General features: G+C 50.5%; 1 protein-coding gene across 1 annotated transcript in view; it reads left to right on the forward strand.

Moving 5' to 3' along the window:
- The window catches only part of SEMA7A (semaphorin 7A (JohnMiltonHagen blood group)), a 57894-nt gene extending 39787 nt beyond the window's left edge, over positions 1-18107 (forward strand). The window contains exons 2-14 of the mRNA XM_060279004.2: positions 799-932; positions 1765-1809; positions 2754-2849; positions 3969-4053; positions 5136-5246; positions 8288-8433; positions 9591-9769; positions 10670-10778; positions 11791-11977; positions 12743-12858; positions 13986-14152; positions 14549-14622; positions 15236-18107. Of these exons, the coding sequence (XP_060134987.1) occupies positions 799-932; positions 1765-1809; positions 2754-2849; positions 3969-4053; positions 5136-5246; positions 8288-8433; positions 9591-9769; positions 10670-10778; positions 11791-11977; positions 12743-12858; positions 13986-14152; positions 14549-14622; positions 15236-15618 (1832 nt within the window). The 3' untranslated portion in view covers positions 15619-18107. The remainder of the gene's footprint in view (positions 1-798; positions 933-1764; positions 1810-2753; positions 2850-3968; positions 4054-5135; positions 5247-8287; positions 8434-9590; positions 9770-10669; positions 10779-11790; positions 11978-12742; positions 12859-13985; positions 14153-14548; positions 14623-15235) is intronic.
- Positions 18108-18536: the final 429 nt, after the last annotated feature.

Genomic DNA, 18536 nt, shown 5'->3' on the forward strand with positions numbered 1-18536 from the left:
GAATGGAAATATGTAAAAGATTACCTTTGCAATGAAGGAATAGATTCCAGATGGGTGATCTGCTTTGAATAAGTTCGTACAAGTTTATAGGATTTAATTTGTGCATAGTAAAACTGAAATATGAAATAAGGAATTAGTTTTATAAGAGGAAAGCATAGCTGAAATGATTTGTAAATAGGGAACTGATATGGAAAGCTGGGAAGTTTACTTTGTTTTATGTTTATTTATAGCTTACTTTTGTTGTTTCCTTTTTCTTTCTTCTTTCTTCTTTTCTTTTCTTTTTTCTCCTTATAAGTTTTCTTTTTGATTTTGTATAATTTTGCATTTGGTGTTGTGTTATGTTGAGTTTGTTGACCTATGTTACTTTTTGTTGCTTTGTATTTTATGTTTGGTATTAAATAAAGATATTTTTAACTTAAAAAAAAGGTGTAAAAGACCCGTAGTCTTCCAGTGTTGGAGGATTCAACCAATCACCATCCCTGATTGCTGGCTGTGCCAACGGGGGTTGATGGGAGTTAGGAAGGGCCATGGGTCTCACCTCCCTGGCTGGAGGAGACCCCTGTCTGAAACCCGGGAGAGCCATTGTGGGCAGTCAGTGCAGACAACTGTGAGCTAGATGGCTAATGGACTGACTCAAGATGAGCCAGCTTCCTATATTCTTATGGGTGGAAAAAAACCAGTCAGTTAGGTATGCCTCACTGCTGCACAATTCCCCTGTGGAATGTCTGCAGAACCTGCCTCTCTGGAATTTGCAGTGCGGTGTCGAATGTTCCCCGTTTCCTGTTTGTATTTTTGTAGGTGAGAAGAGATTCCGGTTTGATCCCAGGGAGGACCACATTGTGCTCTACCATGAACAAGGGGCCCCCTCGGTCTTTGTGGGAACAGTCGGCAGGCTTCATTACTACAACTTTGAGGACTCCACCAACTTTACGGTAGGGAGATGGAGGACAACGCTGCACAAATTTGTTGTTTGTTTTTAACTTTTCGTTTATTTCTTCACAAAAAATGCAAATGGAACAAAAGGGAAGGGAAAAGAAAGAATCCAAAATTTAAGCCATGAAACATACAAAGTACAAAGATGCAGCACAGTTCCAAAGGGATAGGAAAGTATTAACTCCTACAAAGGGTTCACTTAACAAATAATAAGTATAAAAATAGAAGCATCTTCCACCAGTGAGTTCCATCATTATTGACAATAAAGGTTCTGTAAAGGCTTCAATTTTCCAGATATTCATGTAAACTGGTGTCACTGAGTGACCACATGCTTCAATATTTGTATACAGAATAAAATCATGTCATATATATATATAAAAAAACAAAAAACACCGCTGTCGAACACCTCTTACCCTCAGAAAGTACTTCCTAATGCCATGTCTTTCAAAACTGGATGACAGCAATGCAGTCTGTGTGGGACTTCCCTCACATTTGATCCAGAAACTGTACGTTAGCGAGTGCAGAATGCTGCAGCCTGGGTGCTGACACGGGTGAGACCCCATCAGCATATTGCTCCTCTGCTCAGAAATCTGTACAGTTTGCCGATTTGTTACTGGGCCAGGTTCTGGGTGTTGTTATTAGAAGAGGAAGCTTGTTTGTGCCCCCTCAGCCACTTCGATCTGTGGAAGTGGCCCTGTTCCAGGTGCTGCCTAAAATCCACTCTGCATTTCCACCTGCCGTTTCTCTGTTGTGGGAGGCCGCAAACTTTTAGGCACCTAGACAAGCTGACCTAAAAATGACATGTGTGTCTTGTCTCCCCCTTTCATTCAGGTGCTTATTGAAACAAACAGGGCGCTGTCCAAGTGCAAGAAACAGGTAAGTTTGCTTGTTTGTTTATGAAAGTATTTTTTTCCACAGTATCATAGAAATATATCAAAGAGGTCTGTAACAATATAAAACACAGATGTTTGGATGAATTGCTGCAGCTAATCCCCCACCATCTCTAGAAAGGTGTTCTCCTTCTGTGCTGAATGATTCAGCAGGTGGATTGGGCCCAGAGCTCAGTGATGGAGCAGGTGCTTTGCATGCAGAAGGGGCCAGGTGCTGTAACGTTCTTCATTCCCACACCATGGGAGGTTCCCCTCCCTCTCTTCTCCTTGGCCTGATACTTTGGGGTGTTGGCAGCTCAGCCTCGCAAAGAGTTTTTCTGTCCCTCTGCTGGATCTGCGGATGCTTGGACTAAATGTGGATTCGACAGCCATAAGACAGAAGTCTTTTTCAGCCCAAGGGCCACATTCCCTTCTGGATGACCTTCCAGGGGCCAGATGCCAGTGGCAGGTGGGGCCAGAGGCAAAAGTGAGCAGAGTGCAAATTTTGCCCTTCTGCAGTACGCTCGTTTGTACACACAGCCCTCTCTGACCTCCATTCTGACAAGCGAGTGGCAAAAAAGAAAAAGAGAGAATACTTCAAGGACAGAGTCTGGCCAGGCACAACCACTCAAGGAGTGTGTGAAGCAGGCCCTGTGAGGGGGTGGCCTGGGAGAGTTTCAAGAGCCACATTTGACCCCCGGGCCCTGAGGTTCCCCATCCCTACCTTAAAATTAGGAGGTCTTGCTGTGCAGGCCTTGGGGATACATAGCCTTTCTTGTTGGTGGGATCTCCAGGATCGGAGTAAGGGGGGGGTGTTTTCTGGTGGTCTTCATCATAGTGGGGGGTGGGGGTGGAGTGGGGTGGGGTGGGTGGACCAAATGACCCTTGAGGTCCCTTCCAGCTGTACAGTTCTATGATTCTTCAGCTTAACCGCCTTCACTTCTCTTCCAGGAGAATGCCAAAAACTATCTTACCCTCCTGGAAAAATACGAGGACCGGTTGCTGGTCTGTGGCACAAACGCCTGCAGCCCCACCTGCTGGAATTTGGTACGCAGAGTTGCTGCTTCTCCTTGCCCCTCTACTCTTTCATTCCTCAGACGTCTTTGATCCTGACACCTAAACCCAGTTGGGGCTGGTCCCTCTGCTCTTCAATCCTGAGACATCGCTGCCGGTCACACTACCTGAGCCCTCCCTGCGGGCCTGATCCAGCAAGCCTCTTCTTATGTCCTGATCCCTGACCACTGGCTCGGCTGGGGCTGGTGGGAGATGTGGCTACGGGGAAGGCTCCTTTGCTCTAGCTGGGCAATGTTGGTGATGGATCGCATCCTCTTCCTTCTGCTTTCCTCTTCCCTTGCTACGTTTGCTCCCTTGTGCTGTTCTTCTGGATTGCATATCCCTTGGGGGCCAGGATCCGCCCTTTTGTCCATCCCCAGGGCATGCAGATGACACTTTCACCACTGCCACCAAAGTCATGGGTGTGAGAAAAGGGGAGTTTGAAAATCGGGTCTCTCTCACCCCCCCTGTATTGGTGAGACCCTGGAAAGGTGGGCAGAGCCCAGGGGCGTACCCAGGATCAAAACTAGGGGGGGCAAGGGGCGGGGCCAAGGGGCGGGAGGGGAGGGGCCACAAAGTGGGAACGTGGGCGGGGCTGCGGAGCCTAGGGGAAACTGACTCCGGTCTCACTTAGGTGCCGCGAAGCTCTTTGCAGTCGGAGGCGCCAGGGCGCTCGCTCTGGCCCGCCGGGCTGCCCCCAGTGCATTATGGCCAGGACCCCAGCGGAGCGCGCAGCCATGGGCGAGAGCGGCGCTGCCGGCGGGGCTGGTAGGCGGAGCACAGCGGAGCGTGAGTTCGACGTGCCCGCCGCGCCGTGCCCTCCAGCTTCCTGTCACGCTCTCTGGTTCCCCGCCGTGCTTGGCCTTGCCGGAAGGCGCGATGGGGAGCTGGAGGGAGGGCGTGGCACGGTGGGCGGGAACGTCAAACTCGCGCTCCGCCGGGCTGTGCTCCGCCTCTGCCCACCAGCCCCGCCAGCAGCTCCGCTCTCGCCCACGGCTGCGCCAGCCCTGCTTCTAGGGGGGGCAGCTGCCCCCCTGCTCCGCGCTGGGTACGCCCATGGCAGAGCCCATCTTGGAAATATCTGCTCAACTTCTCTCTTCCCTCCTCCTGCAGGTAGATAGGAAGGTGGAGCGAGGGATCAGTGCCCAGGGCCTGGCTCCTTTTGCCCCTGATCAAAACGGTCTTGTCCTCATTGATGGTAAGCTTTCCTGCATGAATGCTGAATGAATCTCTGGTCCCAGCACGCAGCCTGGCCTCTCACTCGAGCTCCATTCTCCTCCTCCCAAGCTGCTGTGCTGTGCAAACCCAGAGTTCGGGCCCTACATTCTTTGTGCCACGGCAAGGGGTCTTGAAGCGCCCTCCCCACCTGGCAGGCCTCTCCAATAATAATAACAACAATAAAATAAATCACAAATTAAATTTACATTATGGGCAGCCACAGCCAATTAGGGGGCATGTGCGGTTTCTTCAGGAACTTTCAGAAGCAATGAAAATGTATAAAAAGTGATTTACAAGCAGTTTAAGGCTGCAAACTGATAAGAACAGATACTAAATGGCGGACCCAGGTGGCTTTGTAGGTTAAACCACAGAGCCTAGGGCTTGCTGATCAGAAGGTCAGCGGTTCAAATCCCTGTGGCGGGGTGAGCTCCCGTTGCTCGGTCCCAGCTCCTGCCAACCTAGCAGTTCGAAAGCACATCAAAATGCAAGTAGATAAATAGGAACCGCTACAGTGGGAAGGTAAACGGCGTTTCCGTGTGCTGCTCTGGTTCGCCAAAAGTGGCTTTGTCATGCTGGCCACATGACCTGGAAACTATACGCCGGCTCCCTCGGCCAATAATGCGAGATGAGCGCGCAACCCCAAAGTCGGTCACGACTGGACCTAATGGTCAGGGGTCCTTTAAGGCTGCAAAAGAATGAATTTTGTGTGTGTGGATACACATACATGTATACTTCCCACAGCCTTTCAAAGGTTAAATCCCATTTCACACGTGATCACAAGCAAACTTGGAGAATTTCAAGCAATTGGCAGCTGTGGGTCCTCATCTCTTGCTTGTTTTTTGTCTCTCTCTCTCCCCCCCCCCCAATCAGTCTTGTTGAATAAATCATGGGAAGCGCAGTTTTCCAAATTTGAAAAGCGGTGTCTCGAGCTTGTTCTCGAGGTCTTCTGCTCCAGTTCACTGCATCTCAAGCCGTAGCCTGACATTCTCGTTTCTTTTTGAGGTGGCTCTGACTTGGCACCTGCATTCATCTTCACCACCAGTCTCTCTTCCTGTCTCGCAGGCAAGGAGATCTACTCTACCATCCCAAAGCACCAGTACAATGGGCGGACGCTTCGTTTCCGTCGGATTCGAGGATCTGCGGTGCTCTTTACCAGCGTCACCGTCATGAATAGTGAGTGTGGCAGGTCTGAAAGGAACGCAAGGGGCTCCCCAGACTGCGAAGCCTCTCCCTTGTCTTCCAGCAGCACACCCACGAGATGGTTGAAGGACTCCCAACACTTGACTTAATAAGGCTACTCAACAACAGCATGGTGCTGTCAAGGCTTCAGAGCCTTCTCTAGTTGAAATTCAGGATGTGCGCCTTGTGGCCTTCCAGGTGCGGCTGGACCCCAACTGCCACCCCCCTTTGACCACTGGCCATATTCATTGGGGATGATGGTAGTTCAGCCCTCTGGGTTCAGCCCAGTTGGTAAAGAGCAGGTCAGGGTCGACACTGGCATGCTGTATTCTTGGCCAACTGCTGCCCCATAACTTTTCCAAAAGTGCCTGGTAGATGCCCCTGAAACCCATTTGGAGTGTTGCCACTGCCTGCCATTTGGGCCAGAGGAGCTCTGAGGAGGTCCCCTGGGAGGACATTTCATTGAGAATCCTCCTCAAACCTGGAGCTGGCTTCAGTTCTTAGCTGTGATTTCTGCATAACAGGGGGTTGGGCTAGATGACCCTTGAGGTCCCTTCTGACTCTGTAGTTCTGTGAGTCTATGAGCTGACTGCCAGGAGGTCTAGAACTGGAGCCCTTTCCATAGGGGCATTCACACATTACATTGATCCAACAAATGTACGTCCTGTGCCCTTCTGATTACCCCAATAGTTGAGCTGTACGGTGATTCACAGGGACCCAGGTGGCGCTGTGGGCTAAACCACTGAGCCTAGGGCTTGCTGATCAGAAGGTCGGCGGTTCGAATCCCTGTGACGGGGTGAGCTCCCGTTGCTTGGTCCCAGCTCCTGCCAACCTAGCAGTTCGAAAGCACGTCAAAGTGCAAGTAGATAAATAGGAACTGCTATAGCGGGAAGGTAAACGGCGTTTCTATGTGCTGCTCTGGTTTGCCAGAAGCGGCTTTGTCATGCTGGCCACATGACCTGGAAGCTATACGCCGGCTCCCTCGGCCAATAATGCGAGATGAGCGCGCAACCCCAGAGTCGGTCACGGCTGGACCTAATGGTCAGGGGTCCCTTTACCTTTACCTTTACCTTTACGGTGATTCACAGGTACCCTGCAGCAAGTATGCAGTCTGCATATGCAAGAGCTCAGTTGAGCAAATCAACAGTGTGCGCTCTTTTACACAAGCATTTGCACCGGTGTAGAGACACCTTGCAGTTATACCTGTGTGGGGCGTAATGCACCAGCCTTATGAGATATTAACACAACAAACCTGCTCATGGGAGGCAGGAGGAGAACCTGAAGATTTTCAGGGCATCCCCACTTGGAAATGAGCGTCAGGGCCAAGGGAGAGGAGGAAGTTGACACATTAAAACCAACACAACCCTTGCCCCAGAGGGAGCGGCTCAGAGCCGGTGATAACAGCACAGCAGTTGTGCCAGGAGCGTCACGGAAGCAGAGTTCCCCCAGTGCCAGGAGGATCCGCGATAGTTGAGTCTCTGGTGACGTTAGTGTTCCGCTCAGTGGATCCCTGTGGAGGACCTTTCCCCTCTGAGATCATGTAGGGAGCGAGGGGGTTGCCAGGGGCATTTCCAGTACACAAGACAGGTGGCCTGTAAAGGCTTTCTCCTCTGCAGAGACACCTGCGTCATGGGTAGCAAGAAGAGTGATCTCAGTTCTCCCAGGTGGGTTGTTACGTAGCCACACCTGCCCATGACAGATTGGGGGATTCCTGGGAATTGCAGAAGCACAACATATCTTTGGGGGGGGGGCAAACTCTTAGGGAGAGGGAAACACCCTTCTCCTCCCAAATGAGCCTGATGAGGACTGAGCATGCTCGGGAGCAAAAGAGTGCTGATTGGCTAGGTAGGTTGGGTAGGAGACGGCACCTCATGGACACTCCATGCAGCAACATTTTGTTGCAGCTTCCACTGGTTCTATCGGCTTGGGTTGTGTATGCCGCCTCCTTTGCCTCATCCTCCTTCCTCGCATTTGTATCTCTCCTCTCCTCTAAGGAGCTCAAGGTGGCTTACTGTTTTCCTCCTTCCCAACAGCCCTGTGAGGTAGGTTAGGCTGAGAGTGAGTGACTGGCCGAAGGTGACACCCGGTGAGCTTCATGGCCAAGTAGGGATTTGAACCCTGGTCTCCCAGGTCCCAGTCCGACACTCTAACCACTAGGCCACACTGGCTTTGATCATTAACTTGTGAGAAATAGTCGTCTCAGTCTCACTGTAGTGAGATATTGGCATTTTCCCGCATACTCTGTTCGTTGTTAAGGTGTGGGTGCCCTTGCTTACCTGAGAACTGCATGTGTTCATCGGTGTTGAGCTCGGGGGGGGGGGGGATCTCCTAACAACTCTCTCAGCACCTTTAGCAAACTACAGTTCCCAGGATTCTTTGGGGGGGGGGAGCCATGAAATGAAACGTTAGGAAAAGGGCAGCCAAAATGGTGGAGCAACTCCCCATGAAGGAAAGTTGCAGCGTTTGGGACTTTTTAGCTTGGAGAAAAGGAGAGGAAGAAGCGACGCGATAGAGAGGTTTGTAACATTATGCTTGTCATGGGGAAAGTGGGCGCAGAAAAGCTTCCATCCCTCTCTTCGTAACACTAGAACTCGCGGGCATTCAGTGAAGCCGAATGTTGGGAGATTCAGAAAGGGCTTCTTCCCACAGCACAGAGTTAAACTATGGAACTCCCTTCCACAGGAGGCAGCGATGGCCACCAGCTTGGATGGCTTTAAAGATGACTGTACAGCTTTATGGAGCAGGCTGTCCATGGCTACCATCCACAATGGCTCTGCTCTGCTTCCACAATTGGCGGCAGCGATGCTTCTGAATCCTAGAATGCTGGAAACCGCAGGAAGGGAAAGGGCTGTTCTTGTTGCTGGTTTCCCACAGGCAACTGTTCAGCCACTGTGAGAACAGGGTACTAAACTGAATGAGCCATAGGCCTGATCCAGCAGGCGACTCCTATGCTCTTGAGATGTCTCCTCTGCCCAGCTGAATGTCCTGCTTGGTAACTTCCTGCCTCACGGTCTCTCTGTCTTGTCCGCCTGCAGATCCAAAGTTTGTGAAGGCTGCCATCATAAAACAAGAGGAGGCTTACAATGACAAGATCTACTACTTCTTCCGAGAAGAAAACCCCGACTGGCCGAAGAACGCAGCTGCCCCAAGGAACGTCTCCAGGGTGGCTCAGCTGTGCAAGGTGGGGGGGGGCGGGTTTGGAAGGCTGTGCTGGGGTCTCTGGGAGCTGCATGAGAAGCCACGAGATCAGTTGGAGATCAGACCCAGGGGCCACTTACTCAAAGTAGACTCATTGGTGTTAATGAGCAGGACGCCCTTGGGCTAAGTCATGTCAATGGGTCTCGCGCTAAATACTAGTGGTTTGGGAAGAAGTAGCTGCGGTTACTTTAGGGCCGTTTTCAGCCTGAGGGCCCAAACCTTTCATGGGCAACATCCTGTGTTTGTGTGTGCCAGAGGCGGGGGGGGGGGTGAGCAGCAACCGGAGGGGGGAATGCAATGCTTACCTTTGCATGGTAGGCTATATTCAGCCATTCACACGCATCCAGAGCCAGTGTGGTGTAGTGGTTAAGAGCAGTAGACTCGTAATCAGCCCCACTCACCTCACAGAGTGTTTGTTGTGGGGGAGGAAGGGAAAGGAGAATGTTAGCCGCTTTGAGACTCCTTCGGGTAGTGATAAAGCGGGATATCAAATCCAAACTCTTCTTCATCCAGCTGAGATCACACACACACACAGTTGTCCATGGAGGGTGGCAAAGGGAATATTTTCTTCCCCTTGAACCATAACCCCCATATTCCCAGCTTTCATCTTTTTCAAAAGTGTTAAGTTTCTAGCATTTGTAGAACCTAAGATATGAGGCAAAATGTGCAAGTATGTGTCTACACACACAAATTAGGGTGCGGAAGCCAAGCCCTATGAGGAACAGTTGAGGGGGTTGGAGAACAGAAGATATGAGAGCGCTCTTCAAATATCTAAAGGGTTGTCACATGAAAGATGGTTTTTTTCCTGCTCTGGAGGGTAGGACTTGAACCAGTGGCTTCAAATTATAGGAAAGGAAATTCTGACGAAACATCAGGAAGAACTTTCTGATAGCAAGGGCTATTTGACAGTAGAACGGTCTCCCTCAGGAGGTGGTGGACTTTCCTTCCTTGGAGGATTTTAAGCAGAGGCTGGACAGTCACCTGTCCTGGCTGCTTTAGTTCGTATTCCTGCATAGCAGGGGGTTGGGCTAGATGACCCTTGAGGTCCCTTCCAGCTCTACGATTCAATGATTCTGTGAAACTGTGCTGCCATGCATTTGGCTAGCTGCCAACCCCTGACCACCCTTCCTGTTTCTACAGGGAGACAAAGGAGGCACCGGCTCCCTCTCGGCTGCCAAGTGGACCACCTTCCTGAAAGCCACCTTGCTCTGCGTCGACTCTGACACCGACCGGCACTTTAACCAGCTGCAGGACGTCTTCATTGTGGAGTCTGCCAAATGGTCTGAGACGAGAATCTACGGGCTCTTCTTGAATGAGTGGTGAGTGCCTTGCTCCGTGGTGAGAGGCAAAGGAACGCTAAGGTCACATCAATACTTGGTGGAGGGGCTCTACTATTAAGCTCTGGCCTGCCCCCAAAGGGCTTCCTGCTGCTGATAGAGACCTGCTTTTCCTGCCCTGCCTGGGGAATGAACCTTCAGGCAGAGTAGCTGCTCTCTGACTGAGCAATGACCCCCCAGTGTCACCGGACATCAGATGGGTGACTTCAGGAGGCAGGGCCTTTTTCAATGGTGGCACCCAGGTTGTGCAAGGCCCTCTGGTAGAGATCTACCTGGCTCTTCCTTTTAAAAGGTAAAGGACCCCTGACAGTTAAGTCCAGTCACGAACGACTCTGGGGTTGCGGTGCTCATCTCGCTTTACTGGCCATGGGAGCCAACATTTGTCCGCAGACAGCTTCCAGGTCATGTGGCCAGCATGACTAAGCTGCTTCTGGCAAACCAGAGCAGCACACGGAAACGCCGTTTACCTTCCCGCCAGAGTGGTACCTATTTATCTACTTGCACTTTGACGTGCTTTCAAACTGCTATGTTGGCAGGAGCTGGGACCAAGCAACAGGAGCTCACCCTGTCGCGGGGATTTGAACTGCCAGCCTTCTGATCGGCAAGCCCTAGGCTCAGTGGTTTAGACCACAGCGCCACCCGCATCCCTCCTTTTAAAAAGTGGCTTCTGAAAACTTGTGAACATTTCAACGAGCTTCTAAGAATTGATCTGATGTATTAAGAGATTATCATAGTCCCCTGTGAAATGCCTGTGTTTTCACTAGTGTGTTTTTAACACTGTCATTTTTCTTCCCATAAACTGCTTTGGTAGTTGTGCTGACAGAAAAGCAGAGCAGTAAAAAAAAAAAAATTGGATCCCTTGCTTCTCATGCTTATCCCCAGGGAATATTCCGCAGTCTGTGTCTATTCTGTTGGTGACATCAATAAGGTCTTCCAAACATCACCTCTCAAAGACTACCACAAGAAACTCCCCCCTGTGAGGCCTGGGCAGGTAAGGGAAATGTTAGAGGGAAGGGTTGCAAATTTGCCTCTCTTGGTGGATTTATCACTGGGGCATATCCTCTAGCCAAGTGGTTCTCAAACTTTTTGGGGCCACTGCCCCCTTGGTTCCACGAACTCCTTCCCAGTTCCCCCTCTCGCCTCCAGAAAGCATTATTCAACATAGCAGTCATTTATTCATTTATTCATTCATTTATTCAAAATCCAAAATCCAAAAAACCAAACCAAAACAATTAATTGAACAAAATGAATGATGATGGTCCAGGTGTACCAACTTTTCAAAGTCTGATACTACATTTAGTCACAACTTCACTGTTCTTAATGCGATGTGGTTTCCCAAAGTCTGGTTTAAAGTCACTTAGCAGGAGTCTACCTCCTGCCTCTTAGTGCCCTGCAAGGGAATCCTCCCTCCCCTTCAGGGATCACTGCCTGCCACTTTGGGGAGCCCTGCTCTAGTCAAAGGGTGACTAGATGTGCAGAACTGAAAGGGGACTCTGAGAGCTGGTGACTGTGCCGTTTTTGCTGCAGTTTTGCCCGTAACTGACAATGGGTAGTGGTGACCTTTAAATCTGGAGGTGGGGAGTTTTGAAAAGAACTGTACAATCCTGTTATGCGTTAAGTAGCAAAGGTTGGGAGGTTGGGAAGAGACACTTGCAAGCTTTCTGGGGGCAAAAATTCCATATCACTGCCATCTCACACAGTGCAAGCTTTTTTATTTTATTTTAAGGAAAGCAAGTTTCTAGTGCTCAAGGCTCAGAGAAGCTTGCAGAAGTGCCTGTTGCCAGTCCAGAAGCCAGAAAGGTCCTTGGAGCCAGGGGTGGGCCATTTGTGGTGCTCCAGCTCCCACCATCCCTGACTGGGACCTGTGCTGGCCATGGCTGGTGGTCCAGAGGGGGGGCACTGGTTCTCCATCTCTGCCTGGTAGGATCCAGGGCTGGTGCAAGCAAGATGCAGATCCTTCTTGTCACTCCTAATCTGGTGGCCTTATCCGTCCCTCCCAACAGTGTCTAGAAGGAGAACAGCGGACCCCCCAGGAGACCTTCACAGTGGCCGACAGCTACCCTGAGGTGGCGCGCAGGGTGAAGCAGGAAGACATCTTGTATCACAGCAAGCATCGCTACCAGCAGATTGGTGTCCACAGAGCCCTGGCAGCGGATGGCGGCACCTACAGCATCCTGTACTTGGCCACAGGTACGGCCAAAGCTGCCCCTCGCTTGGCATCGCTGAGCAACTTACTGAGCAACTTACTGCCCTTTTCTCTGAAGCTGTGGGAGGGAACCTGCGGCCCTCCAGATGTTGACTACAACTCCCATCACTCCTGGCTGTGTGGGCCATGTTGGCTGTTGGCGGATGACAATTAGGGCCCAATGACATCTGGGGAGCACAGGTTTCCCTCCGCTCAGGCTGCGGAGCAATCAGCCCAAAGCAGTCCTGGGTCGGGATTTGAACCTAGTTCTCCTTGGGACCCAGGTGGCGCTGTGGGTTAAACCACTGAGCCTAGGGCTTGCTGATCAGAAGGTCGGCGGTTCGAATCCCTGTGACGGGGTGAGCTCCCGTTGCTTGGTCCCAGCTCCTGCCAACCTAGCAGTTCGAAAGCATGTCAAAAGTAGATAAATAGGAACCGCTACAGCAGGAAGGTAAACGGCGTTTCCATGTGCTGCTCTGGTTTGCCAGAAGCGGCTTTGTCATGCTGGCCACATGACCTGGAAGCTATACGCCGGCTCCCTCGGCCAATAATGCGAGATGAGCGCGCAACCCCAGAGTCGGTCACGACTGGACCTAATAGTCAGGGGTCCCTTTACCTTTACCTCTCCTTGGGCCGCACCCAGCCACATCTGGAGGACTACAGGTCTTACCTTGCAGCCTTTATCTCTGCTCTGTCCAACCAGCATCATTTCCCACATTCCCGCTACCTCCTTCCAGCTTCCCAACCTTTTCTTCTGCCCTTTAACGCAGACAGAGGAACCGTCCACAAGGTTGCTGTCTTGCCCACGGGGGCCAACAACGTCCTGGAGATCCAGCCTTTCCTCTCTCCTGCTGCCATTCGGACCATGACTCTGGACAGTGAAAGAGTAAGGAAAAAAACCCTTTCTTTTCCCTTTGCCTGCTCCATGCTTTATTTCATCAAAGTTCTAGGCCATTTGATTGCAAACTGCAGGCAAACTCCCCTGACTTATTCCATTCTGGGTCGCTGGAATGCTGCTGACCCGCCAGGGCCATGGCAGAGCAGCAGTGGCTGGATCAAAAAAAAATGTGCAGAGGATCTGAAAAATGCCATCGTGCTTTTTCTCTATGGGCTGGAAGGGGCCTCATCTCAGAATAAACATGCAGATATCACAGAATGCTAGTGTTGGAAGGGGCCACATGGAAGAAGAAGAGTTTGGATTTGATATCCCGCTTTATCACTACCTGGAGGAGTCTCAAAGCGGCTAACATTCTCCTTTCCCTTCCTCCCCCACAACAAACACTCTGTGAGGTGAGTGGGGCTGAGAGACTTCAGAGAAGTGTGACTAGCCCAAGGTCACCCAGCAGCTGCATGTGGAGGAGCGGAGATGCGAACCCGGTTCCCCAGATTAGGAGTCTACCACTCTTAACCACTACACCACACTGGCTCTCATGGGTCATTTAGTCCAGCCCTCTTCAATGCAGGAATCTTTTTGCCCAGTGTGGGGCTCAAACCCACAACCCTGAGACTAAGAGTCTCATGCTCTTTTTTTCTGAACACAAGGAGAATCTGTTCTGGGGTGACATAAGAGGAGTCCTGCTGGATCTGACCAATGGCCCACCTAGTCCAGCATCCTCTTCTCGCAGTGGCCAAGCAGCTAGCCCTTGACAAGTCGGACTTGAGCCCTAGAGCCCCTCTCCCCTTCTGTGGTTCCCAGCAACTGGTATCCAGAAACATCTCTGCCTCCCAGCTGTGGGGGCAGAGCAGAGCTGTCCTGGCTAGGAGCCATTGACAACCCTCTGCTCCTTGAATACCAAAGGGATACCCTCTAATCACCTTTTCCTCTGCAAAAGTCGGAGCAATTCCTGTGTGTCACTCAGTGGCTGTTGCTTTTCCTGTTAGGCTGACGTTTACCCATTCTCTGGGTACAGATAGGCTGGTCCATGGTGCCCTCCAAGAATATGCACGAGTCATCTCTTAGTCCCGCTGTTTGGAAAGAGCTCGGTGCAGCTGTCGCTTTATTTTATCTTGCAGAAGCAGCTCTTTGTAGCCTCTGGGAGTGAGGTGGTTCAGCTGCCCATGGCTATGTGTGGGGCGTATGAGCATAGCTGTGAGAGCTGCATCCTGGCAAGGGATCCTGACTGCGGATGGATCAACGGGAAATGCACTTCTGTTTACGACCATGACCAGCATGGAAAAGGGTAGGTCCCTCCCCCCCCCTTCATTTCTACTTTTGACAGTTGCACATTCCATAGCTACATGTTCTCCGGCACATGCAGGCATGCGGCAAAGCAAGGTGACAAAGCAGACTTGCGCCATCCCGTTTGAGGGCACTTCTTGAGGACACCTTCCTGTATGCAGAGAGTGATCATCTCGGGGCGAGACATTCTAGCCCTACCTTGTTGCTGCTGAGCTAGCTTTCTGCTTGCAGGGAACCCTTGGTGAAGCATTAAAAATGTATTTGTTATTTAAATACATTTATGTGTCAACACTGACACCTGGCTCCCAACTCCCGTCTTGGATTAGAGGGGCCACTGGCCTGGTCCACCAGGGCTCTCCTTACATTCTCTCTCTCTCTCTCTCTCTTTCTCTTTTAGCACACTGCTACAGGCTCTAACACACAATCCTGTTACGAATATTTGTTCATCTCCAAGCCACAGCACTGCTAAAGGTAATGTTTGCAAATGAACCATTTTCTTGCCCTTCCTGAAGATCGGGAACGTGGAGCCAGGCAGCCCTCCAGGTGCTGCTGGACCTCACCTCCCATCACCCCGACCATTGGCTGTTCTGGGTGGGGCAGATGGGAGCTGGAGTCCGACAGCTTTTGGTGGGCCACAGGTTCCCCCAGTCCTGTTTTAGATTTGGAAGGAAACCAGTTGGCCAGCTAGTCCAAGCGTGGATGGTGCCCCTTTTGATCAGTGTTGGCCTTGCTAAACAATAGCATTGGGCTAGCGGTGGTCCCTGATCTTGACCATTGAGCATGCTGGCTGAGCCTGGTGGGAGTTGTAGTCCATCAGGTTGCAGGAGGCTGATTTAGGGACCCAAAGGCCATCAGCACAACAGCTGGCAAGCAAGTAGATGGATCTCTTGAGCAGGAATAATGTGCTGTGATTCAGTAGCTAGGGATTTTAAGTCAACCTTGGTCCCATCATGACCCCACAGCCACCCCAAAGGCCTCCTGATGGTTGCTGTTCCACACCGGGGTGTGCAAGGGGTGATCTCTCTCTCTCTCTCTCTCTCTCTGTCTGTCTGTCTCTCATCATCTGCTCTTCCTCCCTGTCCAGGTGATGACAGCCAGCACTGTGAGAATATGCCTGTGGCACCAGGCGCCCGCTACTACCTCAACTGCTCTATCAAATCCCACCATGCCACTTACACTTGGCTCCACGACAACCAAGCAGTTGCGCACTGCGGATCCGGCCATCGCCACTGCATCCACTTCATAGAATCTATGACGGACGAGCTCTATGGCACTTACTCCTGCGTTTCCCAGGAGGACTGGTTTAACCAGACGCTTGTGGCAGAATGCCTGACGAAGCCCTCCAAGGTGAGGATGCAGCTCAAGGAGCCCAGGAATACGATGGCAAAGGACCGGGCCACCCAAACATATTTGTCCCTCTGGCCAGGACTGTTGCATATGGCAGCCGTCATCTTGCTCACCCATTAAGGACTTGACCACCTGGCTGCCTCCCAACACAAGTGACCAAACTGTACCTCTTTCTAATGTGTCTTTCTAATGTATTGTGGGGTGTCAGAGATGCCGTTTCCTGCATCAGAGCAGGAACTGAGATGGGGGAAGCTTCCTGGCCGGTTAAATCACAGATGTTCAGAAATCCTTTGTGTGATTTCACTGGATGAAGGCTATTTATTTTTATTTATTTATTATATATATATATATTTAAAAATCAGATTCTCTTTTTGTGGGGAACAAAATCAACAAGCCTCAGGGCTACTTGTAGGCAAAGATGTTGGAAACCCTTTTCAAAGAACTTTGAAGGCAGGTGCCGAGAATGAAACGGTAGCCCCCGGCTGCGATGCGATGCCGGGCTTTGAAGGTGATTTTTTTTTTGTGTCTTAATTTCTGGAAGTCAGTTCACATAGAGAAGAAAGAGGGAGATCTCACAAATGTGTTCCCAACTCTGAGTTCTACCTCTTCTCTCGTGTACATGTGCTTGTGAGTAGACCAGCAATCTGGGTGTGGGTCTGTTTTTCTTCTTCCTTGTGGGGAACGACTGTCATGGCTGGGGGAGCTCAGGGTCTGCATGCAAAAGCCGCAATTGCTGGCATCAAAAAGAAAAGAGGCTCCAGCCTCTTGAAGCCTTAGAGAGCTGCAGCCGGCGGCTGAGAGGGTGCTGAGCAAGGTGGTTCGGTGGCTGATTTCAGAGTAAGGCAGACGTCTGTTTCTCTGCTGGATGGACAGGTAGTTTTCTGCTGCCAGCACCTCCAAGGGATGGGCAAATGAGTCTCTTTCATTTCAACCCCCACGTGAGTCCCCCTGATCTCTGTTCTAGCCAGTTTTGGGAAGGGGGGGGGGGAGATCCACATTTAAGTGTGTATCTAAAGACAAACTACTTCATATATTCTCTCTTTTCCAAACCAGAACCAGCGTGGTGTTGTGGTTAGACCAGGCATCCCCAAACTGCGGCCCTCCAGATGTTTTGGCCTACAACTCCCATGATCCCTAGCTAACAGGACCAGTGGTCAGGGAAGATGGGAATTGTAGTCCAAAACATCTGGAGGGGCGAAGTTTGGGGGTGCCTGGGTTAGACTGTCAAACTAGGACCTGGGAGAGACTAGGGTTTGAATCCCCTGCTCTGCTATGAAGCTTTTGCTGCGTGTGACCTTGAGACAGTCACTGTATCTCTATCACAAACCTACCTCACAGGGTTGTTGTGAGGATAAAACAGGGCGGAGGGGAACTGTGAACAGCCCCTTAAGTGAAAGGTGGGATGTAAATGTAATGATAAAAGGAATTTTTTTAAAAAAGGGGGGGGACAGATTCCTCATCCCTGTTTTGTGCCTTCAGTTACATCAGCAAAAAACCAAAATATTTAATCTAACACCTTGCATATATGTATTCCAAGTATGCTTTCCTTGATGTCAGAACCAATGAGTCTTGAAAGCTACCGACCGAAGGGTTTGCAGTTAGGTTGTAGCTAAACAAGGAGGGTCATTGCATGGGCAGCAGTTGCCAAGCAAGGCTGCTGGCCGCCTCTGCCACAGGGCAGGTTGGGAGAACCTTCCCCACCAGATTAGTTTTGAGAGCAGCAACTTTGCTGGGGGAGCGTTAGTGGGGGACGTTTGATTTGATTTGCCTTCAAACGCAAACCTACCTCATTCACACTTCCCCAAACAGCTGTCCTGTGAAGTTTGCACTTCTCCAAATTTTGCAGCGCAGTTTTCCAAACAAAAGAAAGTGTCTCTTTGGGGGAAAGTGTGGCCAAAAATGCATGGATTGGTGAAGGTGGCATACCCCAAAACGCTGTTATGCTAGGGAAATTAGCTTGCAAAAAAAGGTCACTCTTTGGCGGGAATGTAGATGTTTGCAATGTTCTGGACTACCGTAGATGAGCATTTGGGTCACTTCCGGTGAAAGTTCTATGAAATGCAGGCTAAAAGGTTGATAAATTTTCATGCAGATTTAAAATAAAATAAAATTGCAAAGTGATGTAGAAACGTAGCAAACTGAACTTTAAGACAGAAAATCTTAGGAATGTAGAAAAAAATGAAATAGAAATTCAAAAGCATAGCAAATGGCTTTCAATGACTCCCTTGCCACCTGGAGCAAGGAGGCCAGTTTCTGGATGAGGTCTAATCTGTGCGCTCTGCCTGCTTGCCTTTGCTTTGCGCCACTGTTGAGTCACCATCTGTGAACGAGTCCCCTCGAGCATAAACTGTGAAATTTAAGAGTGTTCCTTTTTGGCTTAGCAAGGGATGGTTCCATAACTTTGCTTTCAGGCCAAGGAGACAACACTCCATTGCACTACAATTTAAAAAACCGTTCTTAAGCTCCATTCCTCTTAATTGCAACGAATTTTCTCCCCACCCATGCACTTTAAAATAGTATGACTTATTAACATAATAACATACTATTTGTATTTTGCTTTGTAGCCGAAATAATGTATTTTTAAATAAATAAAGCTTTGTCAAAATCAACTGGAGAAAAAGGTGTTGCTTCTTAGCTTCTCTGGGGGTGCTTTTAAGTCACCTCTAGACAAATTAAGGTTTTGCCATTGTAGTTGATTGGGAGGTCTTGCGCAACAAACCCACTTTCATGGAGCAGAGGGCTATCGATGACTACTACCCCCATTGGCGATGCCCTTTCCCAAGAGTTCGAGGTAGCAATGCTTCTGGATACCTGCGGCTGGAAACCGCAGGAGAGGAGAGGGATCTTGGGCTCAAATGCTGCTTGGGGGTTTCCCACAAGGGACGTCTGGTTGGCTACTGTGAGAACAGCATGCTGGACTAGAGGGGCCATACAGGGGCGGACGTAGTGGGGGACGGGGGATGGGTGGGCCACCCCGGGTGCCACACTGGGATGTGTGTGTGACAAGATGGCCCCTGTCTCCCCCCAGCTGTAGAGCG

This window comes from Zootoca vivipara, chromosome Z1 (assembly GCF_965207765.1).
Source record: "Zootoca vivipara chromosome Z1, rZooViv2.hap1.1, whole genome shotgun sequence".
Lineage (NCBI taxonomy): Eukaryota > Metazoa > Chordata > Lepidosauria > Squamata > Lacertidae > Zootoca > Zootoca vivipara.